Source organism: Magnolia sinica, chromosome 15, assembly GCF_029962835.1.
Source record: "Magnolia sinica isolate HGM2019 chromosome 15, MsV1, whole genome shotgun sequence".
Lineage (NCBI taxonomy): Eukaryota > Viridiplantae > Streptophyta > Magnoliopsida > Magnoliales > Magnoliaceae > Magnolia > Magnolia sinica.
This window is the reverse complement of record NC_080587.1, coordinates 27,099,086-27,124,996: the sequence shown is the minus strand read 5'-3', so window position 1 is coordinate 27,124,996 and position 25,911 is coordinate 27,099,086. Positions and strand designations below refer to the sequence as shown.

The 25,911-nt window shown below is 39.0% G+C and overlaps 1 protein-coding gene and 1 non-coding gene across 3 annotated transcripts; one reads left to right on the top strand and one right to left on the bottom strand.

Annotated features, from left to right (window-relative positions):
- The first annotated feature begins 11,660 nt into the window (after nucleotides 1–11,660).
- Nucleotides 11,661–16,563, top strand: LOC131227724 (ubiquitin-conjugating enzyme E2 20-like). Of its 2 annotated transcripts, XM_058223533.1 has the most exons (6): nucleotides 11,661–11,909; nucleotides 12,821–12,848; nucleotides 13,005–13,232; nucleotides 15,968–16,031; nucleotides 16,129–16,188; nucleotides 16,279–16,563. In XM_058223533.1, the coding sequence occupies exons 1-6, from the start codon at nucleotides 11,773–11,775 to the stop codon at nucleotides 16,317–16,319; spliced, it is 558 nt and encodes a 185-aa protein (XP_058079516.1). In that variant the 5' UTR covers nucleotides 11,661–11,772; the 3' UTR covers nucleotides 16,320–16,563. The 2 variants fall into 2 exon arrangements, with proteins under 2 accessions (XP_058079516.1, XP_058079517.1); XM_058223534.1 differs by lacking the exon at nucleotides 12,821–12,848 and having other exon boundaries at nucleotides 11,782–11,909.
- An 8,438-nt stretch (nucleotides 16,564–25,001) lies between these two features.
- LOC131228400 (small nucleolar RNA R71) lies at nucleotides 25,002–25,108 on the bottom strand. The gene has a single exon (XR_009162903.1). It is a non-coding gene; the product is annotated as a small nucleolar RNA R71 (small nucleolar RNA).
- Between the last annotated feature and the right edge of the window lie 803 nt (nucleotides 25,109–25,911).

Here is a 25,911-nt window from a genome sequence, read left to right as displayed (position 1 = left end):
TTAAATTCATAATTAATATCTCTCTTTATAATCACATGTGTTAGCTAGTGGAAATTGAATTGTTGTATTATATGCTTTATGATTATCCTGTATAACTGTTCATGCTTGTGGATTGCTTATGGAACTTAAACTGGTACATTAGTGGAAAATTCCCACATATGAATGTACACCCATACTTGGGATGTAACTTGACAAGTTGTGATCGTAATGGACCTTCGACTTGGTGGTTATTGAGCGGTGGTCTAGATGGACCATTGATGTGGGCCTACCATCCAAGGTTGTTGTGTCCAATGGCTTTCAAGGATGGTCTTTTATCGCACAGTTCTGATACTCGCCCTATGTGGCCTACTTTGATATCGCCCTATGTGGCTTTGTTCTAGTATTTCCCTATATGGGTTCGATGTTTTATTCTGTGCAACCATGTGATGGTAAGCCCCATATATTGTAATGTGATTGGTCACTAGTCGATGGGGTTCCATTAAACATCCTAAGGTGGTAGTCTCATGGGCCGGGGATGGTGGTAATGGGACACTATGTCCGAGCCGTCGGCCTACGCTGGGCCATGTGCTACCCGTAGTGACCTTTGAGCTTACCTAAATTGGCTGGGTGTAAATGGATTAATAATGACTTGGCTAATCATGCATACATGGCATATTTCGATGACTTGGATCACTTTGCCCTGCGATTACGCTGAATGTTGCGCTTATGACCAGTCATTCGATGACGATGTTGACTTGGATCACTTTGCCCTGCGATTACGCTGAATGTTGCGCTTATGACCAGTCATTCGTTGATGATATTGACTCGGATTATCATGCCCTGCGATTACGCTGAATGTTGGCGATGACGATCTTATCCACAGGTAGCGACCCCAATGTCCGTCCGGATGTTTTTCCCGGGACATTGCCTGTCTGGATGTTTTACCCGAGGCACAGACCGTCTGAATGTTTTACCCGGGTCGATCATTACATTCATGCATCCATGCATCTAACAAGACTGCATTTACTCTGTTTTGGTTGTCTGTATGTTTTATACTATTTCTTACCTAATGCGGCAGTGTGTAATCTTGAGGGGAATTCACACTAAGTTGGCCACTCATCCATCAAATATAAAACCGTACAGGTAGTACAGGTGGCTTAAGTGATATGCATGTTCAGACTTGATAAGGAGCAGGGTACGATCACCAGGAATGCATGACTGTATGCTTGGAGGAGTTGTGTGATCTTGCGGCTTATATTTATATGCTTTCTATTATTTCTCATGTATTAGATCATGTAATTCTTGTATTTATTAATTTTGGAGACATTGGTTTGTATAAGTCATTTTGGGCAGCACTTGTATATTCTAAATGAAATTTAAAATTTCCCTTTATGCTACTTGTCCACTCTACGCTCATCTGCTTACTCTGATAAAAGAAAAATATTATACCTGACCATCCTTTAAGGTTAACACTCGGGTTTTCGGGACACGGGTCATGTACTCGGGTCTTGAAAAGTCGGGGCGTTACACCCCATCATGGAATAATGCATGCATGTAGGATGGGCAAAGGGCCACATCCAAGGGATCAAATGGGATCCCCACTATGGATTGGTGGGTCCCACATGCCCTATACATGAAGAAATAAAAGAAACAAGGGAGAGAAGAGAGATCAGCACTTGTATAGACACCCAGCTTAAGATCTCTATCAAAACTCCACTCCAAGCTTCTAAGGGTCCAATGAAGCAAGATGAAGGGTTGAGATGTGATTTTGATGGATGGATGGGGAGAGAAATGGGAGATGAGGGGCTGTAATATTGCAAGGGGGTGGGACGTTGGAAGCTTGCAAGAGGGAGAGGAGGAGGAGAGGGAGAGATAGAGAGAATGAGAAGAAAGAGAGAGGGAGAGAGAGTTGTAGCAATGAGGGTAATGATTTCTTTTTTTTTTTTTTAGAAAAGAGAAGAAATCTTGCCTTGATAAGAGAATGCTATGATTAGTTAGGGAGGAGAAACCAAAGTTTCTAGGGTAGGATATGTTTGGGTGGTGTGTGTAGTGTGGGTAGTGTAAGGTATGGAGGTTTAGGTGGTGTGTGTATTGTATATGTTGGAACTTGTGCAAAAAAGGGAGTGGGGGTCACATGCACTACTCTAAGGTGGGCCACATGATCAAGATCAAGGACCATAAAATAAAACATACATAGCTTATGATCTATATATCGGATGGACGCACAAGACGTGTCATCAGAACCGCAACGACAATTCGAACAAGATGGCATAGGTTTCGGGCCGATCCAAGTCGAGTCAACGTGACCGGACTTAAGGATGACCGCAAACACTATCTGTGGGTCGCGGGTCACCGGGATTCGACCGGTAAGACCGCGGGACCAAGGGAAATAAAATGCATACCTACACACACATGCACACACAGGAACTCGGGTCGGGTCTTACAGTTGTTCTATATAAACTTCTTCATTTAAGTCACTATTTAAGAAGACACTCTAAACATCCATTTGGTATATTTTTAAATATTTATGGCATACAACGGAAATAAACAATGTGATAGATTCAAGACAAGCGACTAAAGCAAAAGACTCATCATAGTCAACTCCTTCAATTTGAGTATACCCTTGTACAACCAATCTAGCTTTGTCTCTTATAATATTGTCAAATTCATCAGATCTATTTTTGAAGATCCATTTAGTTTCAATCACATGTTTGTCAGAAGGTCTAGGAATTAGATACCAAACATCAATTTTGACAAATTGCATTAGTTCATCTTGCATAGCCAAAGTCCAATTTTCATTAGCTAGGACTTCATTTACATTCGTCGGTTCTATCTGGGAAGTGAAGCACACATGATTACATATGTATTCTGGTTTGAACACCATTGTGAGGGTTACCAAGTATTTGATTATTCAGATGATCCTTGACTAATATATTCCCAGTTGAATATGACTTTGATGAAGGTTCTAATTGATTGACAATGATAACTTCATCATCATGATCATAATTGGGAGTGACCTTTTGATCGTCAATAAAAATGTTTATATATTCTTGTATTACTCCGGTCCTCTTTTTTAGAACACGATGTACTCTACTATTTAGAGCATATCCTAAAAATATAACCTTATCACTTTTTGCATCAAAATTTTTTAGATGTTCTCAATATCGTAAAATGAAGCATTTACTTCCGAAAGTATGGAAATATTTTACTGAGGGTTTTTTATTGAACCAGAGTTCATAAACAGTTTTATTTTTATAACAAGTAGTATTAATGGCATGTTATACTCCTCATAAAATTTTTGATAATTTTTTTATTGTTAAGCATAACACTCCTCATTTCTTTTAGTACTCTGTTTTTCCTCTCGGCAACATCATTTTGAAGAGGGGTTTTAGGAGCAGAGTATTTATGTAATATTCCATGGTCATTACAGAACTTCTTAAAATTACTATTTTTAAATTCAATGCTATGATCACTTCTTATTCTTTTCACAGATAATTCTTTTTCAGTTTTGATGTATTTAAATAACTTTTTGACTTCGTCAAAAGCATCCGACTTTTCTCTTAAGAAGGTTACCCAAGAATATCTAGTGTAGTTATCAACTACAACTAGAAAGTATTTCTTACCACATCTACTCTCCATTCGAGTTGGTCTAACTAAGTCCGTATGGAGTAGTTTAAGAGGTCTAGTTGTGACTAATGAATTCACCTTTTGTGAGAACTCCTAATTTGTTTGCCTATTTGGCAGGCACCACATACTTTCCTCTCTAAATTTTTTTAGCTTGGGTAAGCCTCGAAGATGATCTCTCTTTCTTAGTTTGTATATGTCTTTATAGTTTACATGTCTAAGACGTTGATGCCATAATTCAGTTTTGTCTATTAGGACCATGTAGCAAGAGTAATTTAAAGAATAAGATTCATCAATGATATAAAAATTTTCAGAGGTTCTTCGACCATTTAATATTATATGCACTCGGTTATTAGTTATCTCACATTTATGATATGAAATTTTAACACTATGATTATTATCACAGATTTGAGATATACTCAACAAATTATGTTTTAAAACTTCAACATATAAGACATCTTTAAAAACAGGTAGGTTAGGGAGTGTTACATTACCTATAATTTTGCAATTACTACCATCTCCAAATGTTATTGAGCCATCATCGATTTGATTGATGTCTGGTAGTATCGCCTTATCACTTGTCATATGTCTAGAACATCTCTATCCAAGTACCATCTTGAATGGCTACTTGCTTCGAAAGTTGTGTGGATAACAAGACACTTATCTTTTGCAACCCGTTTCAATATGGTTTTGGGTCTAGGAGGATCTCTTACTATTCGTTGTGTTTGAGAGTAAGAGTTGTTCTTATTTCTACTTATTTTGTTAATTCTAGAGTTGGATTTCAAAAGCTCTTTAAGTAAGTCCACTATCTTATCTGCTAGAGAAGAGTTATTATTTTCCTTTGATATTTGCGATAGTTGGCCTTAGTTTTTGGATTAGTAGTTTTTTGAAAAGGTTTTTCATTCTTCTTTATTTCCTTTATAATTTCTACTTTACATTTTGAAGATTCACCTTTTACAAATATAGGAGCAGAATTTTTAGATTTTTTTGTGTGATTCTTGATATATCCAAAGCCAGATTTGTCTCTACTTGGTCGAGATGCAGTTAATAACTTTTCAAGTCTCTGATCACCTTGGGTGTATATCTAAGTCTCTTTTGAATTTTTAAGAGAAGTAACTTCTAATTTTAAATTCTCATTTTTAGTTTTGAGATTTTAAATTTTAGAAATTTTCAGACTTAAATCTAGTTTGGTTTTCTTAAAACAATCAGAAAAATGAGATTTTTCCAAAATAGATTTTTCAAGTAATAATTTCAAATTAGCAAATTTTTCTTTTTGATTTTTTAGTTTTGCCGCAATCTTACAACTCTCTTTGTATAGAGAATCATAAGCAATTTGAAGATCTTCTTCATTTTCAGAATCACTTTCAAGAGTTTCGTAGTCAGAAATTTCACAATCATCTGAGGAAGTGATTTTTTTAGCTATAGTCATGAATGCTTTTTGTTCTTTCTCAGTTTCTTGGTCTGATTTGTCAGTTTCTGAATTTGATTCAGATTCTGATGATTCATCCCTATTGGCAATCATACCTCTTCTTCTGGATTTATCCTTCTTATGACATTTTGAAGCTACATGCCCATATTTAGAACAATTGAAGCACATTTGAGTTTTATTTTCAAAGTTTTTTAAAAATCTAATATATTTTTATTCTTGAAAATTTTATAAAACTTTTTAGTTAACATAGCCATATCATCTTCATTCTCATCATTTTCAGAATCTGAGTCTTTAGATTTAGAAGATTTAAGGGCTATAGACTTGTTCTTATGAGCTTTGAAATTCAGCTCATAAGTTTGTAGAGATCCAATTAATTCCTCTACCTTCATTGCATCGGTATCCCTCAATTCTTGATTCGCGGTGACTTTAGAATTGAACCTGTCAGGAAGTGATTATAGTATTTTTGCGCATGCTTTGCTTTCAGGGAGTTTTTCTCCAAGATTCCACATAGAGTTAACAATGTCATTTAGTTTAATATAGAAATCCATGAACGATTCATTTTCTTCCATACGGATTTCCTCAAACTTTGTAGTGAGGATTTGAATATTAAACTTTTTGACAATGTTTGTCCCTTCATGTGTCATTTCGAAAATATCCCATGTTTGTTTTACTGTATCACAAGAAATGATTCTCTTGAATTCATACGGTGATAGAGCACAAGTAATAACATCAAGGGCTTTTGCATTAGCACTTTTCTGAACTGTCGTCCAAAAAGTATAAGCGATTTTTTTCATGGACGTGGTTCCATTTTCAGCCACTATTGCCATAATTGGAGGGATCCATTGGGTCATGGTGGCTTGCCACACACTTTCACCAATAGACTTAAGGAAAATCCTCATCCCTGCTTTCTAGTAAGAATAGTTTGAACCATTAAAGGAAGGTGGCCTGGAAATAGATAGACTATCAAAATTTGACATTCCAATAGCTCTGGATCTAGCTCTAGGAAGTTAATCCCAAAAAGAGCAACCTCACTTTGAGACCACTTGAAAGGACGAGCTATAGATGTCCTAGAGGGGGGTTGAATAGGACTATGCCAAATGTTTCGTACAATGTGGAATAATAAAGCAATTAAACTCAATTGCTTAAAGTATTGAATTCTTGATATCAAATAGTTCGTAGGATAACCTTTACCTAAAGGATTTAGGCATGGCAATCTTATTTTACGACGTCTTTAAAATCAAAATATTAAACTTTAGCAAGAGAAAATGAAACATAAGATAAGTATACAAGTAATAAAAGCAATCACTACAATGCACAGAAATTATAGTGGTTCGGTACATAAACGCAACCTACTCCACTCCCAAAATTACTACTCTCACAATTTTGACTTTAACTATCTGAAGGTTTTCCTAGGGTTACCTTAATTACCTGATACAATTATTGCGATTTTCACGGGCCATCACAACAAACCCACTTTGTGATTTTCACGGGATCACCACAAACAAACCCGCAGAGATTTTTGAGCTATCTCAGAAAAACCCAAATTGAAATGAAAGTAAAATAATATTTATCTTCAATTGGCGAGTCGAAGTAATAGTTGTAGCTTAAATGCAGCGATATTCTTCTTAGGATATAGATGAAGTCGTGTATGAGTTTGACCCAAAAGAATATAGGGATGTATAAAGTATTCAATAAAATAAAACCCTAGGTGCTACAAATTCAATTATCTAAATCTCAAGTTAAACTATAGATTACTCTATTAAAGACAGTTACAGCGCCTTGAAAAAGAGAATGAAAATAAGCTAAAGCAGAATATTAGAATTACGCTCAAAAATCTTAAAAGGAGCCTGACTTTCTCTCTTGAAAAGATGGATTTTCTCACTAACTTTCGTTGTATCAATGAATGAGAGAAGCCCCTTATTTATAGCCAAATGATTTGGAAATTCGGCTAGCCCGAGTGTAGGTTCGGCTAGCCGGATTCCAACGATTTCATTCCAACGGCACTCGGTTTTCGTAGGATAAAATCTTTCAAAAATTCAGCTGGCCCAAGCCCAAGTTCGGCTGGCCGACCAAAGGGTTTGGCTGACCCAATATGCCTGAAATCCGAAATCTTGTCATTGCTGGAAACTTGATCGAATAAGTTCGAGCTGGCCAAATGGTTATGTTTAGCTAGCCGAACATGTCGCGGAAAATCTTATGAGATCTGTAAATTTGCCCGAATCATGTAAGGTTAGCCGAAGACAGTTAGGCTAGCCGAACCAGATGTCAGGCTGGCCTAACTTAAGTGTATTTTTACATAAAAGACGATCATTATAATGCTATGTGAAATACACCTAACCTAAGGTCAATCTAAGGTTATACAACCTGATAGTTGACTCATACAGAGTGTTCTGATCTTCGAACCATGTACTTTCATGACTTGAGATGTTGAGTCTTCCCTGAGACGCTTGATCAAGTCAATAATATATCTTCATGAGTTGTCGAAGAGAATCTTCATGAGAGCTTGCGATCCTTTCATGACTATGAAATTTGACAACTAAATTGTGCTTGAGTATAAGCACTTACAAATACCGATGCAGTTGGATTTGACATTGTCTTAAATGGAGTTTGCATTCAACAGCATGGTGAACCGTTCGACAGGAAAGTCCCCGTTCCAGATCGTTTACAGTCGAGTGCATCACCACACACTTTGACTTAGTCCTTTTAACCAAGCTCCCAGGCATGAGCGTTGTAGCAGAACATATGAAAGACCGAATCGTGGGCATTCATGTAGAGGTGTAAGCCAAGTTGCTTGCCTCGAACGACAAGTATAAGAAGCAAGCTGACAAGCATCAGTGACAAAAGGTATTCGAGGTAGGGGACCAGGTTATAGTCTACCTACGTAAGGAGAGATTTCCGATCGAGACTTATAACAAGTTGAAGAACAAGAATATTAGACCGGTACCAATCATCCGAAAGATCAATGACAACGCGTACATTGTTGATTTTTCAAATAACCTGGAGATCTCACGTACTTTCAATGTCACAGATCTGACCGATTATCATGAACCGAAGTGGGACAAGAACTCGAGGACGAGTTCCTTTGAAGTGGAGGGGACTGATGTAGAGAGGGCCGTGTACAATTTCATGGCCAAGATGGACTACAGAAGGATTGATCGGAGGTGAAAGTAATCTGGACCGTCATAACCTTAAAACAGGCATATCTCGCAAGCTAGAATGAGTTATTCAACGTACCATATATGATTTTGGGGTAGGAGAAGCTACTTTAGCCAACCAGGGTTTCCCACGCCGAATTTGTGAGATTCTATCAGATTGATGGTCAAAAATCCATTTTAATTCCGTTTTTACTATTTATAGTAAGTTTTAGTTCAATCATAACTTTTGATCCCTTGAGTTTTAGGAGTCGTGCCCAACATTAAAAAAAAAGGCTTAGAAAAATTAGGGGAATAATATGGTTAGGCCAAATTGGGCACTTACTAGTTTTGGCCGGAAACCATGAAGTCTAGTAAAAATCATGACCATTTATAAATAATAAGTTTACTATTTATAGTAAATCATGATTTTAGAGAGTTCGAGTTGGAGTTTGATTTTGAAACTTCTTCCTAAGATTGATATTGCTATTTAAAGGATAGTAAACTCATTTTTATCATCAATCAAGTTATTTTCAATTTTATTAGAATTTATTTATTTTCCCTCATGGATTTGAGGAATCTTTGTGAGGAGTCTAGAGAAATTTGGTGGATTCGGAGTAGCTATCCTTGGGAAGATGGTGCTCGACCTAATCACATTCATCCCTGTGTCAGTCATCATGAGCCTCTGCCATGTGAATGATTGCAAAATTTGAGATGAAAACAACCACTTTGTCTTTAAGTTTTCACAAAACTACACCTCTTACCACTCTGTCAACCAACGACAAGATGTCATGTGGTGCACTCATCCCCTTTAACCTTTCTAGTCATCTTTAATCCCCCAAACTTCACTAAAATTTCCAAAATGCCACTCTCTATACCTATAAATACCTCCTCTTTTCATTTACATACACCAATTTTTAAGAGAGGGGGAGTAAAGGAGAGAAAGCCTTAACCCATCCAGTAGAGAGAGAGAGAGAGAGAGAGAGAGAGAGAGTAAGGGATTTTACCCTTTTCAGCCTAACCCCACCATCCAAGCCCAAATCCCGGTTGCCTAAGCCTTCAAAAGGCCAACCTAACCCACTAAAGTCGACCCTTGTGACAATTTATCCACCCATCCGCCTCTTTTAAAGTGCCACCAATTGATTGCATTCATCCTTGCATTTGCATTTGCTTCATCATTTTCCTTTACAACGCCCATACTTCTCTAGTCAATTTAAGTGTATGTTTAGCGGCTTGCCGGGTTCCTTGGATCTTGCTAATAAAAAATGTAAACTGACTAGGGTCATTTTCTATTTCTTTACCATCCCTCTTAGGCAAACGGTCCTAGCAGATTGCCCTTGCCGATCCCCCACTCTCACTCCTGAGTTGGACATTGCATCCCTCATTCGTATCATACCTGCATTCTGAGCATCATCATTAATATATCTCTCATTAACTTCTATTCTACTCTACTTTGTTCAAGTGTACGCTCAATGGCATGTTGATTCCTCAAATCTTACCACTTCAAAAACTCTTGCCAAACGAAGTCATTTTTTATTAATTTACCATCTCTCTCAGGTGAACGGATCATGTGGATTGCCGTTACCAATCCCTCATTCTTATTCCTAAGTTGAACATTGCAATTAACTTTGCATTGCATGTCATCTATTCATTGCATTAATCGATGCTAGACTAATTAAATCCCTTGTAATTTGCCAAATTTCACAAAGTAGAGACAAAAAAAGGTGTCTAACACTTTCCTTCTCTATCATTATAGTCCCTTAAATCCTACGTCGCATATCAATAGTAATTTTAAAGTAGAAAATCTCTGAATTTTCTCATTTCTAAAAATTCTGTAAGGTCTAGTTGAGTGTGAAAATCTAAGTTAATTGGCAAGTGGCAACTCTCAACTAAATATTTCATATCCTGAGTTAAACCATATACCGACAAAAAAAGCTTAATAAAGCTCTGTAATCACCATCCCCACGGGAGTATACATGCTATTAAAGTAACTGCAAAATTCTATGCGTTAGCTGTTGTACTGGTTATTCCTTGGCATCTTTAATTGATGCATTACACAAGCATCTACATAGAAAGGTATCAGCATCTCTCGGTGAGTGGTTCACGTGAGATTTGTGTCTGCTTCAATTTTAGGACTATACCCTTCAGGGCACGGCTTGGTATCCACCAAGTTGCATGGAGTGGGGCCCACTTTGAAAAATGGGACTACATCCACACCATCCATTGCATTGAAAGTTATTATCGGGCATGATCCAAAACAATGAAGAAGATCCAAATCTTAGATGGGCCATAGTTCAGCAGTAATTGATCATTAAAAACTTCCTGTGGGCCACAAAAGCTTTGGATCAAGATTGGTATTTGCGTGGTCTCTTCATATAGTTCTTTGTGACCATATCAACAGGTTGGATGGCAAATAAGCATTCCGATGGACGCCACAAAGTTTTTAATGGTGGGGATTCAATCACAACTGTTTCCTGTGGTGTGGTCCACCTAAGATTTGGGCCTGCTTCATTTTCTGGATCATACCCAAAAATGAGCTTTGAAACTGGTTGGACGGTGTGGATTTAATCCCCACCATACATCACTGTGAGCCCGACAGTCAAGGGTCCCACTCACCTAGGTTTCACCGGCAAAACGGATGGATGGCATGGATCATAACGCATACATCGAGGTGGCCCCATGGCCAGGTAACCCAACGGAAACGGATTGGCTACTCCCCCTGCCACCAGCCCCGTGGCTGGTGGTCGGTGCTCTGTGGGCCCTACCATGATGTACGTGTTTCATCCCTTTTTAAAGATCATTTTAGAGCTTTATCCCGACAATTAGAGGTATATAAATCTCGGGTTGTCCACGCCACATGAAAACAATAGTGATTGGATATCCACCATTAAAATCCTCCTAAGGCCCACTGTACTGTTTATTTGATATCTAATCTGTTGATTAGGTCATACATGCCCAGATGAAGGGAAAAAACAAAAATCAGCTTGATCCAAAGCTTTTATGGCCCCAAAATGTTTTTAATGGTCGATGCTCATTCAACACTGTTTCCTGTAATGTGGTCCACTTGAGATTGGGATATAACTCATTTTTGGTCTCGTACCGCAAAATGATTCGTAAAAATAGATGGACAGCATGGATGAAACACATACATTATGGTGGGGCCCACGGAGCACCGACCACGAGCCATTGGCTGGTGTCAGGCGGAGTAGCCAATCCGTTTCCTAACCCAACTCTTATCCCCACTCGCACCAAAAGAGGCTTTCCCGAGGTAAACAAGAATGAGTGAGAAAATCTGTCCACTCAAAGAAAAAAAGACAAGAAAAGTTGTTTTAACATAGAGCCGTTGGAAGATAAGCCAATCCGCACCGTCCAATTTCCAACGTTCGAAAATATTCCTCCGTCCATTCGTTGATTTCCTTGCTGGAAAACGTCGTTTAAAACGAACCCGCTTGCGCAGCGAAAGGATCCTCTCTCTCTCTCTCTCTCCGTGGTCCTTCTTCTGAAATCCATCATTTTCATCTGAGATCTTTCATCTCCTTCTACCCATCTCTCACTGGTGTGCGCTGCATTCCAGATCTTCTTCCTTTCCCGAAAATCAGAACAAAAGGGATGGCTCCCACCGGATTTTCAGAAACCCAACACTACCAAAGCAATACGCCTGTGCAGGCTACGGCTCCAGCTGCAACGACTGCAAAACAGCAGCCTCCAATGGCCAAGACAGTCGACAGCCAATCCATTTTGAAAAGGTTCTCATATTTCATCTCATTCCTTTATCAGTGTCTCCAAACCAGGTTTTCACATTCCGAGTCTTTGGGTTTGATGATTTGGGCTCTTGGGTTGTTTGTCTGTTTTGGTTCTTCGTTTGGGCTTCTCAGACTGGTTTTCGTTGTTGGGATTTTGTCAGATATGATTTCTTGATATGGATTTTTTTAATTTTTATTTTTGGGTTCTGTTCTTTGTTTGGGTTACCCTTTAGTGCCTGTTCAATTAGGTTATAGTTATAGCCTTTCTGGTTGGGATTTTCTTTTCCGAATTGGACTTTTCTGTTCCATCCTTTCCGGTTTATTCAGGTCGAATTGGGAGTTATCTGTTTCAGCCTTCTGGGTTAATTTCAGGGCTGATCTCTCTCTCTCTCTCTCTCTCTCTCTCTCTCTCTCTCTCTCTCTCTCTCTCACATTGGGTTTTCAGTTATATCTTGAGTCGGATTCTTTGAATTTGTGATTTATTCGAATTGGGTTCTCAATATTTTAGAATTTCTAATTCATTCTTTTTTTAATTGTACGAGTTTGTTTCTTTGTTTGCGTTAGTCTTTGTAATCTGTTCAATTGGGTTCTAGTGGTAGCCTTTCTGGTTGGGATTTTCTTTTTCAGAATTGGACTTCTCTGTTCCAGCCTTTTGGCATCCGTTTCACTCTCGCTTGAATTGGGTTTGTTGAACTGGTGACTTGATTGAATTGGTTCTTTGTATTTTAGAATTTCTAATTCATTTTTGTTTCATTATATGAGCTTTCTTTTTGGATTTTCAAACATATATTTTCCAAACTAAAGCCTAATAGAATTTGGGTTTTTTAACTCAACAGATTTTGGCTTTTCAGATTTAGACCTTTTTTTTCTGGTTTTTCTTGTTTCTAACGGATGTTCCTTTTTATGGTAAACAGGCTGCAGTCAGAACTGATGTCCTTAATGGTATGAACATTGCTTTTCTTACTGAAAAAAATCTCCATAAGATTCCTTGTTTCTTCTTTCTAAGGAATTTCTACCCCCATTGATCTTGTTTTGTTCTTATTCTTCTTCTTCTTCCTTGTTTTTTATTATTTTATTTTATTTTTTGGGGTGCCTCAGATGTGTGGAGATCCTGGAATATCTGCATTCCCTGAGGGGGATAACATCTTCTGTTGGAGGGGTACCATTAGTGGAAGCAAAGGTACCGTCTATGAAGGAATGGATTACAAGCTGTGTCTCTCTTTCCCTTCTGACTATCCATTTAAGTCTCCAAAGGTGAAATTCGAGACCATGTGTTTCCATCCCAATGTAGACATCTATGGCAATATCTGCCTCGACATCTTGCAGGTATCCATCCATTCTTTTTCCTCTCCCTCCTTTGAAAGAATACCTGCATGTGACTCCAAGATATTTGCTAACATCTTTCTTTTTCCTCCCCTTCCTTTGAAAGAATACCTGCATGTGATTTCAAGATATTTGCTAAAATTATAAGTGTGTTGTGCAATATGGCACAAGTGCGAAAGAGTCGAGCTTTCCATCAAGATGTGTCAATATGGCACAAGTGCGAAAGAGTCAAGCTTTCCATCAGTGGGCCACACTCATTCTATCTCATGAACCAAACAAAACTCTTGTTATTTAATAGGTGGGCCACAATACATAAAACAAAATAAGAAAAAAAAAAAAAACATTTTAACCAACCATTTTCTTTAGTACATCATCACCTGCCGGAGGAGTGAAATGGCCTGATTTTTTTCTTTTTCTTTTTCGAGCCAGAAGATCTAAATCGGGTCACTTAACTCCTCAAGTGGGCCACAGTATGTAAATCAAAATGTTAGTACATTGTGGCCCACCAGAGGAGTGCCATATCCATTCTTTTGCCTTCTGCCTTTGAAAGAGTGTTTGCATTCAAATTCCAAGAGATGCTGAAATCACATGTGCCAAGATGGCATAAGCACGCAAGAATGGTGTTTCCACTCCATCACGTGGGCCACACTCATTATTGTGAACCAAAAATCGGATTATTTCACTCCTAATGTGAGGGTTAGGAAAAAAAAATGTTTTAACCATCAGTTTGTTTCGTACAATGTGGCATATTTGAGGGTTAAAACTGCTTGATGTACTAGCTAGAAGATATAGTCGGCGAATTCTAGCTGTATGTAAAGCATGGATTTTTGAGCCACATGTGTAAAACATGGATGGCTAGGGGAAAAAAGGTTTAACCATCAGTTTGTTTTAACCATCAGTTTGTTTCGTACAATGTGGCATATTTGAGGGTTAGAACTGCTTGATGTACTAGCTAGAAGATATAGTCGGCGAATCCTAGCTGTATGTAAAGCATGGATTTTTGAGCCACATGTGTAAAACATGGATGGCTAGGGGAAAAAAGGTTTAACCATCAGTTTGTTTTGTACATAATGGCATATATGAGTAAAACCACTTCATTTTGGAACCAGAAGATCCAAGGTGTTGGATCCTACCTGCGTGGCGGAACATGGTTAGCAACCCTCTCCATTTGAAGAGGTTCAGCCAAGTCGCAGCAGGGCTCCCTGTTGAACCACATTAGAAACCACTTGATTTTGAGCCAGAACGACCCCCCACAGTAGAAAACGCGGAACATGGTTAGCAACCCTCTCCATTTGAAGAGGTTCAGCCAAGTCGCAGCAGGGATCCCTGTTGAACCACATTAGAAACCACTTGATTTTGAGCCAGAACGACCCCCCACAGTAGAAAACGCGGAACATGGTTAGCAAACCTATCCATTTGAAGAGGTTCAGCCAAGTCGCAGCAGGGCTTCCTGTTGAACCACATTAGAAACCACTTGATTTTGAGCCAGAAGGACCCCCCACAGTAGAAAACTGTGTAAGATTCAATCTTTCTATCAGGTGAGCTCGGATCTCAAACGTGTGTGCCGTAATGACACATGAGCACCAAAGATCTCTGCCCATATGGAAATATCATACTGTGACAAAGAGTTCCTATTTTAGGACTGCACCTGATAATTTTCATTTACTTTTGCAAAAAAATAAAAAATAAATAAATAAATAAATAAGATTAATAAAATAATCTTCTGCAACATAATATTGATTGGTGGATAAATGTTAGAGGAAAGAGTCCAGTGCTAACTTCCACTTTTCGGTTTCTAGAATGTAAGTGTGTATGGAATATGGATTATAGAAGCATGGCAGATACCAAAAATAAAATAAAATCTCTCATATGTGAAATTTCTAACCCTTAAGTGGTAACCGGAAATAGATGGGTTTAGGAAGCAGAACAACAGCTCATGTACACCAAAAATCTTCCATTTGGAAAAATCTTAATCATTCCGTCATTGGCTATGAAATAGACTAGTAGGAAAGCGAGTATGACAACAGTTCAGGAGACTAGAATCTGATCCAAGCCATGATTCAATGGCCTTGATTGTCTGATAATTGGGAAGAAGCAGAATAACAGTTAATGTACACCAAAAATCTCCCATTAGGAAAAATCTTAATCATTCAGTCGTTGGCCATGAAATAGAGTAGGAAAGCGAGTAGGACAACAGCTCAGGAGATTTACTAGAATCTGGTCCAAGCCATGATTCAATGGCCTTGATTGTCTGATAATTGGGAAGAAGCAGAACAACAGTTCATGTACACCAAAAATCTCCCATTAGGAAAAATCTTAATCATTCAGTCGTTGGCCATGAAATAGAGTAGGAAAGCGAGTAGGACAACAGCTCAGGAGATTTACTAGAATCTGGTCCAAGCCATGATTCAATGGCGTTGATTTGTCTGATTATCGGGGAAGAATCTTAATTATTCAGTTGTTGGCTATGAAATAGACTAGTAGGGGAGAGCGACTAGGACAACAGCTCAGGAGACTAGAATCTGGTCCAAGCCATTATTTAATGGCACCTGAAAACACGCATTAGTAGTGTAGATATTATTTTATGTAAGATATCTTTACAAAATTACATTTCTTTAGGAATCTCTTGTATAACCCTGATTGGTAGTATTTGTATACTTTCCCATAGATGATTTCTACAACACATCTATTGATCATATTTGAGAAGAAACTTAACTTTTTCTCGTTTGTGATTTTAGGATAAGTGGTCATCTGCTTATGATGTGAGAACATTGCTGCTTTCAATTCAAAGTCTCTTAGGAGGTAATGTATAAGATTGAAGAACATTCTCAAATTGATGTAATATATATGCAGCTTGAACTGAAGAACATTTCTTGTTCTTGCTGTCTTTTGATTTCAGAACCAAACAATAGCTCACCTTTAAACACTCAGGCTGCGGCACTATGGAGCAATCAACAAGGTACATGTATGCATGCAAGCATGGTTATTGCCACTAGAAGAGAGAAACTTGGAACATTTTATGACAGTGATGGTTTTCCATCTTTTGCAGAATTCAGGAAAATGGTAGAAAAGCTTTACAAGCCTGCCTAGAAGGGAATGGGGGTGGCAGCAGTTTTGTTCTTTGTGGGTTTTTTTTTTTTCAAAATAAGAAATTGTCTTGCATATAAGGTCCACGTTCTGCTTCATCATATAGCTTTAGTGAAACCCTGCCCATTCATTTTATTCATATTTGTAGACAAGAAAATTGTCAACAAGAGGACTCTCTCCCATTCATTTTTCTATTATTTTGTTCTCAATTCCATTCATAGATCAATGGTTATAAGTTGATATGGCAGACCCATTTCTCAGTCAGAATGTTTCTTTACAAACAATTAACCGATCATTGAATCATTGATCTTCGAATCAATTAACAGATGACATTAGTTCCCAGCAACTGTGAGTGGATTGTAAGGATCTCAAGACCAAACTTGCAGGAGCCTTGAGAGATGATACGAGGGTCAGGATCAGAACTGATCAGCGTGATTTGTGCACCATAGTTTGCCAATGGGGGTAGTATTGATTGGGGGGTATTATTGAGGGTCAGGATCAGAACTGATCAGCGTGATTTGTGCACCATAGTTTGCCAATGGGGGGTAGTATTGATGGGTGACTTTGGGTGTCGTGAGACGGAGACTAGTCTGTAAAATTTTCTTTAAACTGATTTTTCATGGACACGCACTGCCAATCATCAAAGGCACAATCTCTAGCTGGACTTGAACATAAATGTCTTCCCTGCAGGCCAGAAGAATAGCAGTGAGTAAGCCCCCCATGCATTCAGCAAGTAGGACTGAGTTGTGAGCCTCTAGCACTTCCAGTGGTAGTGTCCAAGTTGACCGAGAGCCATCAGAGTTTAAAGTTTGATTTCTCTGTGCGGTGGTGGGATTTGCTTCTGTAACTGTGTAATGTCATGAGGGGGCAAAAGGTTACAGAATTCTTGCACAATTAAGCTTGTGTTTAAAATGAGTATTGAGGCTCAAGTCTGTAAAATTTTCTTTAAAGTAATTTTTCGCGGACATGCATTGCCAATTATCAGAGGCATGATCCTCTGGCTAGACTTGAACATAAATGTCTTCCCTGTAGGCCAGAAGAATAGCAGTGAGTAAGCCCCATGCGTTTAGCAAGTAAGACTGAGTTGTGAGCCTCTAGCACTTCCAGTGGCACTGTCCAAGTTGATCGAGAGCCATCAGAGTTTAAAGTTTAATTTCTCTGTGCGGTGGTGGGATTTGCTTCTGTAACTGTGTATACGTCATGAGGGGGCAAAAGGTTACAGAATTCTTGCACAATTAAGCTTGTGTTTAAAATGAGCATTGAGGTTGAAGTTTCTTTTGCCTTAGACAAATGCACCGTTCCAGGCTTTATATCAGTAATGCGGGTTTCAACAAACTTCATTGACTGATCTTGTGTTGAGGAGTTCTTCTGGCTCCTCAACATAGCAAGGTGCGGAGCATGCCGACCCACTGCATCCAAATTTTGAGCTCCTATCCCATCTCCTATCATGAAGAAAAGTATTTTCTGATACGAGAGTTGGGATCAACCGATCAGTGTGATTTCTTCGTGCGGTGGTGGGATTTGCTTCTGTAACTGTGTATACGTCATGAAGTGGCAAAAGGTTAAAGAATTCTGGCACAATTAAGCTTGTGTTTAAAATGAGCATTGAAGCTGAAGTATCTTTTGCCTTAGACCAATGCACCATTCCAGGCTCTATATCAGTAATGCGGGTTTCAACAAATTTCATTGACTGATCTAGTGAAGGAGTTCTTCTGACTCCTCAACATAGCAAGGTGCGGAACATGCCAACCCAATGCATCAAAATTTTGAGCTCCTATCCCATCTCCTATCATGAAGAAAAGTGTTTTCTAATATGAGGGTTGGGATTAACCAATTAGTGTGATTTGTGCACCATAGTTTGCCAATGGGGGATAGTATGGATTGGCGACTTTGGGTGTCATGAGACGGCGCCTAGTCTGTAAAATTTTCTTTAAACTGATTTTTCGTGGACATGCACTGCCAATTATCAAAGGCACGATCCTCTACCTGGACTTGAATGTAATGTCTTCCCTGCAGGCCAGAAGAATAAGCCTCATGCGTTCAACAAGTAGGACTGTCCAAGTTGAGCACGATCCTCTACCTGGACTTGAATGTAAATGTCTTCCCTGTAGGCCAGAAGAATAATAGTGAGTAAGCCTCATGCATTCAGCAAGTAGGACTGAGTTGTGAGCTTCTAGCACTTCCAGTGGCAATGTCCAAGTTGAGCATGACCCATCGGAGTTTAAAGTTTGATTTCTCCGTGCGGTAGTGGGATTTGCTTTTGTAACTGTGTATACGTCATGAGGGGGCAAAAGGTTACATAATTCTTACACAATTAAGCTTGTGCTTAATACGAGCATTGAGGCTGAAGTTTCTTTTGCCCTCGACAAATGCACCATTCCAAACTCTTTATCAGTAATGCAGGTTTCAACAAACTTCATTGACTAATCTCGTGAAGGAGTTCTTCTAGCTCCTCAACATAGCAAAGCGCGGAGCATGCTGACCCACTAAATCCAAATTTTGAGCTCCTATCCCATCTCCTATCATGAAGAAAAGTGTTTTTTGATATAAGGGTTGGGATCAACCGATTAACGTGATTTGTGCACCATAGTTTGCCAATTTTTTTTTTTTGGGGGGTGACTTTGGGTGTCATGAGACGGTGACTAGTCTATAAAATTTCCTTTAAACAGATTTTTCGCGGACATGCATTGCCAATTATCAGAGGCACGATCCTCTAGTTGGACTTGAACATAAATGTCTTCCCTGCAGGCCAGAAGAATAACAGTGAGTAAGCCCCCTGCATTCAGCAAGTAGGACTGACTTGTGAGCCTCAAGCACTTCCAGTGGCGCTGTCCAAGTTGACCGAGAGCGATCAGAGTTTAAAGTTTGATTTCTCAGTGCGGTGGTGGGATTTGCTTCTGTAATTGTGTATACATCATGAGGGGACAAAAGGTTACAGAATTCTTGCACAATTAAGCTTGTGTTTAAAATGAGCATTGAGGCTGAAGTTTCTTTTGCCTTAGACAAATGAACCGTTTCCAGGCTCTATATCAGTAATGCAGGTTTCAACAAACTTCATTGACTAATCTCGTGAAGGAGTTCTTCTGGCACCTCAACATAGGAAGGTGCGGAGCATGCCAACCCACTACATCCAAATTTTGAGCTCCTATCCCATCTCCTATCATGAAGAAAATTGTTTTCTGATACGAGGGTTGGGATCAACCGATTAGCGTGATTTGTGCACCATAGTTTGCCAATGGTGGGGTAGTATGGATTGGTAACTTTGGGTGTCATGAGACGGCAACTAGTTTGTAAAATTTTCTTTAAACTGATTTTTCGCGGACATACACTGCCAATTATTAGAGGCACGATCCTCTAGCTAGACTTGAACATAAATGTCTTCCCTATAGGCCAGAAGAATAGCAATGAGTAAGCTCCATGCATTCAGCAAGTAGGACTGAGCTGTGAGCTTCTAGCACTTCCGGTGGCACTGTCCAAGTTGACCAAGAGCCATTAGAGTTTAAAGTTTGATTTCTCCGTGCGGTGGTGGGATATGCTTCTGTAACTGTGTATACGTCATGAAGCGGTAAAAGGTTACAAAATTCTTGCACAATTAAGCTTGTGTTTAAAATGAGCATTGAGGCTGAAGTTTTTTTGCCTTAGACAAATGCACCATTCCAGACTCTATATCAGTAATGCAGGTTTCAACAAACTTCATTGACTAATCTCGTGAAAGAGTTCTTTTGGCACCTCAACATAGTAAGCTGCGGAGCATGCCGACCCACTACATCCAAATTTTGAGCTCCTATCCCATCTCCTATCATGAAGAAAATTATTTTCTGATACGAGGGTTGGGATCAACCGATTAGCGTGATTTGTGCACCATAGTTTGCCAATGGTGGGGTAGTATGGATTGGTGACTTTGGGTGTCATGAGACGGCAACTAGTTTGTAAAATTTTCTTTAAACTGATTTTTCGCGGACATGCACTGCCAATTATTAGAGGCACGATCCTCTAGCTAGACTTGAACATAAATGTCTTCCCTATAGGCCAGAAGAAGAGCAATGAGTAAGCTCCATGCATTCAGCAAGTAGGACTGAGTTGTGAGCTTCTAGCACTTCCAGTGGCACTGTCCAAGTTGACCAAGAGCCATTAGAGTTTAAAGTTTGATTTCTCCGTGCGGTGGTGGGATATGCTTCTGTAACTGTGTATACGTCATGAAGCAGTAAAAGGTTATAGAATTCTTGCACAATTAAGCTTGTGTTTAAAATGAGCATTGAGGCTGAAGTTTCTTGTGCCTTAGACAAATGCACCATTCCGGGCTCTATGTTCGTAATGCGGGTATCAACAAACTTCATTGACTGATCTAGTGAAGGAGTTCTTCTGGCTCGTCAACATAGCAAGGTGCGGAACATGCCGACCCACTGCATCAAAATTTTAAGCTCCTATCCCATCTCCTATCATGAAGAAAAGTGTTTTCTGATACGAGGGTTGGGATCAACTAATTAGCGTGATTTGTGCACCATAGTTTGGCAATGGGGTGGTAGTATGGATTGGTGACTTTAGGTGTCACGAGATGGCGACTAGTCTGTAAAATTTTCTTTAAACTAATTTTTCGCGGACATGCATTGCCAATTATTAGAGGCACGATCCACTAGCTGGAATTGAGCATAAATGTCTTCCGTGTAGGCCAGAAGAATAGCAGTGAGTAAGCCGCCCATGCGTTTAGCGAGTAGGACTGAGTTGTGAGCCTCTAGCACTTCCAGTGGCACTATCCAATTTGATGAGAGCCATCAGAGTTTAAAGTTTGATTTCTCTGTGTAGTGGTATTTGCTTCTGTAATGTGTATACGTGATGAGGGGGCAAAAGGTTACAGAATTCTTGCACAATTAAGTTTGTGTTTAAAATGAGCATTGAGGCTGAAGTTTCTTTTGCCTTAGAAAAATGCGTCGTTCTAGGCTCTATATCAGTAATGCGGGTTTCAACAAACTTCATTGACTGATCTAGTGAAGGAGTTCCTCTGGCTCCTCAACATAGCAAGGTGCGGAGCATGCCGACCCACTTCATCCAAAATTTGATCTCCTATCCCATCTCCTATCATGAAGAAAAGTGTTTTCTGATACGAGGGTTGGGATCAACCAATCCGCGTGATTTGTGCACCATATAGGTTGCCAATGGGGGGTAGTATGGATTGGTGACTGTGGGTGTCATGAGACGACGACTAGTATGGAAAATTTTGTTTAAACTAATTTTTTGCAGACATGCACTACCAATTATCAGAGGCACGATCTTCTAGCTAGACTTGAACATAAATGTCTTCCCTGTAGGCCAGAAGAATAGCAGTGAGTAAGCCCCATGCATTCCAGCAAGTAGGACTGAGTTGTGAGCCTCTAGCACTTCCAGTGGCACTGTCCAAGTTGACCGAGAGCCATCGAAGTTTAAAGTTTAATTTCTTCGTGCGGTGGTGGGATTTGCTTCTGTAACTGTGTATATGTGATGAGGGGGCAAAAGGTTACAGAATTCTTGCACAATTAAGCTTGTGTTTAAAATGAGCATTGAGGTTGAATTTTCTTTTGCCTTAGACAAATGCACCATTCTAGGCTCTATATCACTAATGTGGGTTTCAACAAACTTCATTGACTGATCTGGTGAAGGAGTTCTTCTGGCTCCTCAACATAGCAAGGTGCGGAGCATGCCGACCCACTGCATCCAAATTTTGAGCTCCTATCCCATCTCCTATCATGAAGAAAAGTGTTTTCTGATATGGGTCTAAAAATATAGTTGTGGAAATTAAGATTATGGCATTCCAAATCACCTGTACGTGACCTCGCCCCGCTTGTTGTTTTGGTGCCATGAAAAAGAAGGCTTGCAGAATCAATAAGCAACTATGGCATTCCAAATCACTTGGAAGTGACCTTGCTACACTTGCTATTGGTGCCATGAAAAGAAGGCTTGCAGAATCAATAAGCAAATATGGCATTCCAAATCACTCGTAAGGGGCCTCGCCCCCACTTGTTGGTGCGACAAAAAGAGGGCTTGTAGAATGATAAGCAAATATGGTATTCCAAATTACTGTATGTGACCTTGGCCGCATTTGCCACTGGTGCCACGAAGAGAAGGCTTGAGAAATGAATTAAACAAATATGGCATTCCAAATCACCTGTAAGTGGCCTTACCACTTGCGGCTTACATAATGAATAAGCAAATATGGCATTCCTGTAAATATCACAGGTATCACGCATCCAACTATCTGTTCGCTTTTTGTTGAGTGTCAAATATTGCATATTAGACCCCAATTATTACCTGATTTTACGAATATGATACTGTTTAATGGCCTATTTTAATCTTGTTTGTGCTGTAAGGTGAATTTAAGAGCTTGGACCTGAAAAGGGTATTAAAAGCATGAATTTAATGCTCTAAAATCACCAAGGCAAGGGACGGACCTCAGGGGACAGAGATCGAAGAATTTACACGCTAAAGATCCGAGAAAATCAAGCTATTCACGATAAAGAGACTTGAAAACCGTCCAGAAGTTCAGCAAGGGGGCCATGACCCTAGCCATGAAGGCCAAACAGAGGTTATGACAATCGGCTATCCCAAAATCTCCAGCCACAGCACTGCCTCTGGTTTTCTATAAAAGGAGAGAAAAGAGAGCTTAAAATCATCTTTTTTGGGACATGAAGGAAGAGAGGGAGTGGGTGGACGGCTGGCTTCAGCGAGTTCTCCTTCATTCATCTTTGTTTTCTTTTCCTTTCATGTTTTCTTGATTTTAGCTTAATCATGGTTATGATTAGCTAAACCTCTTAGCTAGGGCTAAGAGGTGAAGCTTGTAGCGTGATGGATGGTTTTCTATGCTTTGATTCATACTTTAGTTGAACTTTCTTTTGATTATAGTTTGATATTAAGGAATGCTTTCAATTTTTTATGGTTTGTTGTGACTTAAATTACAATAGATTTGAGATAGCTTTGAGCATGTTCTTAGCATTATAGGGTTTATGAATTTGAGAACCCTGTTGTTCACCATTATCTCCTGGGCATGGTTGGATGGTGGAATCCTTCCAAACATTCATACATTCCTTAGATTGGGTGTGGATTGGCTAAATTTTGTTGTTTGCTTTGTCTCATGGGCATGGTTTTGTGATGGAATCAATTCTAATTCTCATACCTATCTTCTCTTGAAAACTGGATCAAAGGAATTTCAAATTTGGATTTTAATGAAATATCTTCCAACTGGATGAAGATGGGACTCTGAATCTAGTTGCGCTTATGAATCAAGCATATATCTCCCTGATCTCCACAAGTGGATCCTTGGCACCCTAGTTTCCCACCTTTGAATTCTACAAGTTTTAGTTAATTAATTCACCATTATTCTCTTAATTCTCCCTGATTTAGATTACATCTTCGCCTAATTCTAGTTCAAGTTACTTTTAGATTACGTACAAGGTTCACTCCCTGTGGATTCGACCTCGATCTTACCGAGTTTATTACTACTTCACAACCCTATACTTGGGGTGTGAACAAGGTTTTGGCGCCGTTGTCGGGGACCGACGGTTACGTTTTTCTGAGATTAAGTAGTTTTAGAATTAGGTTAAGATTAAGATTTTTTTCTAGTTCTTAATTCTAGGTTTAGTTTTTTTATTTGATTTCTAGAAACTAACCAAATTTTCTTGGTTTGTAGGACCCTTATATATGCTTTCTAAATTGGTAATCTCTTTCTAAGTTTTCTTCCTTTTTTAGTTTTAGGATTAGTTTTTATTTCTATCTTTAGAAACTAGGTTAGTTATTTCCTTTTTTAGAACTTTTTCTAGTCTTAGAAAGTAACTCATCTTTTTAATTTTTATTTTTAGAAACTAACTTACCCTCTAATTTAGGTTTAGAACTTTCCTAACTTGTTTTAGAAATTTTCTATTTTCTTTTAGGAATTTTTCCCTTTTTAGAAACTAGTTTACTTTCTATTTTAGGAACTTTCTAATGTTAGAGTTTTTATTTCTATAAACTAACTTATTTTATTTTGTTTTACAGGTTTTTAACTTAGGAACTTCGAATTTGGTAACTTCTTTCCAAACTCTTTTCTCTTTATGTCTAGATTTCTATTTCTTTTCTTCCTTTTTAAGTATAGGTTTAGAATATGAATTAAGGGCTGCGAGTGTTTCATGCCCAAGTGGGTCCGTGACAACACTCGACGTCTCTTGATTGAAGGAAGATTGATTGAGGGGTTGACTATCTATCGCAGACACCGCTCGAGATCTACTGAGTTAATTGAGGTTATGGCTGGAAATCAACCTGAAGCACTACCTCCACCAAGGGTTGGGGAAGTCCAGGATGAGAATGAGGTGCATTAAACACCCCCGCCTTGTACTTTACGAGATTATTTACAACCGGCAGGGGTGAGTATGCCCTCATACATGGTTTTTCCAGAGAATACGGGACACATGAATCTCAAGCTAGGGGTGATCCTACTCCTTCCTAAATTTCATGGGCTTGAGTCAGAAAATCCATATTTACACCTGAAAGAGTTGATGAGATCATAGCCACTTTATATTTTCCAAACGTGTCTGAGGACACGATCAACTGAAATTCTTTCCCTTTTCTTTGAAAGCGAAAGCTAAGACGTGGTTGCATTCACTACGTCCTAGATCTATTGACCCATGGAATGATAGGCAAAGGGAGTTCATAAAGAAATTTTTCCCACATCATAAAATAAACACCCTTAGAAAATCAATCATGAACTTCGCCCAAAAGGAGGATGAAACATTCTTCTAATGTTAGGAAAGGTTCAAGGATCTTATCAGTTCATGCCCACAACACGGTTTTGAAATGTGGCGCATTACACACTTTTTCTATGATGGACTGACATCTTCCATGTGTCAATTGGTTGAGATAATGTGCAATGGGGAATTCATGAATAAAAATGTCAATGATGTGTGGGACTACTTAGATAGACTTGCTAAAAACGCACAATCATGGGACACATACCCAAAATCAAGCACCATGTCTAGGCCCACTCAATCTAAGGAGAGGGGTGGAATGTATCTCCTGAAAGAGGACAATGATATCACTTCTAAAGTGACTAATCTCATAAGAAAATTTAAGGCCATGGAATTAAAGAAGGATAAGATTAATGAAATTGTTTGCGGTATTTATGATGGCAACATTCACACAACTGAAAATTGTCCAATAATACCTGTCTTTCGAGGGTTGTTGAATGAGGAATCCAATGCCGTGAACAATTACCAAAGACCTTTCAATGGACCTACCTCCAATACATACAATCTTAGTTGCAGAAATCATCCAAACTTCAATTGGAGGAATGGATAAACGGCTACCCCTCAAGGTTTCTTCAATCAAATTCCAAATCAAGTGAAATCTTAAGAGGATCCGGTTTAAAAACATATTCGAGACCAAGAGCTACTCAACCAAGACATCAGAGCGGCTTTGAGATCACTTACGACATCTATTCAAAGGATAAAGTCACAATTAGCACTTGGAGGAAAGGGGATGCTTCCTGCTTAACCTCTCCCCAATCCCAAACAGCAATATGAAATAAGTGACCCCAGCTCTTCAGGTCAGATAAAGCAAGCTAAATCTATCACCACTCTTAGGAGTGGGAAGATCA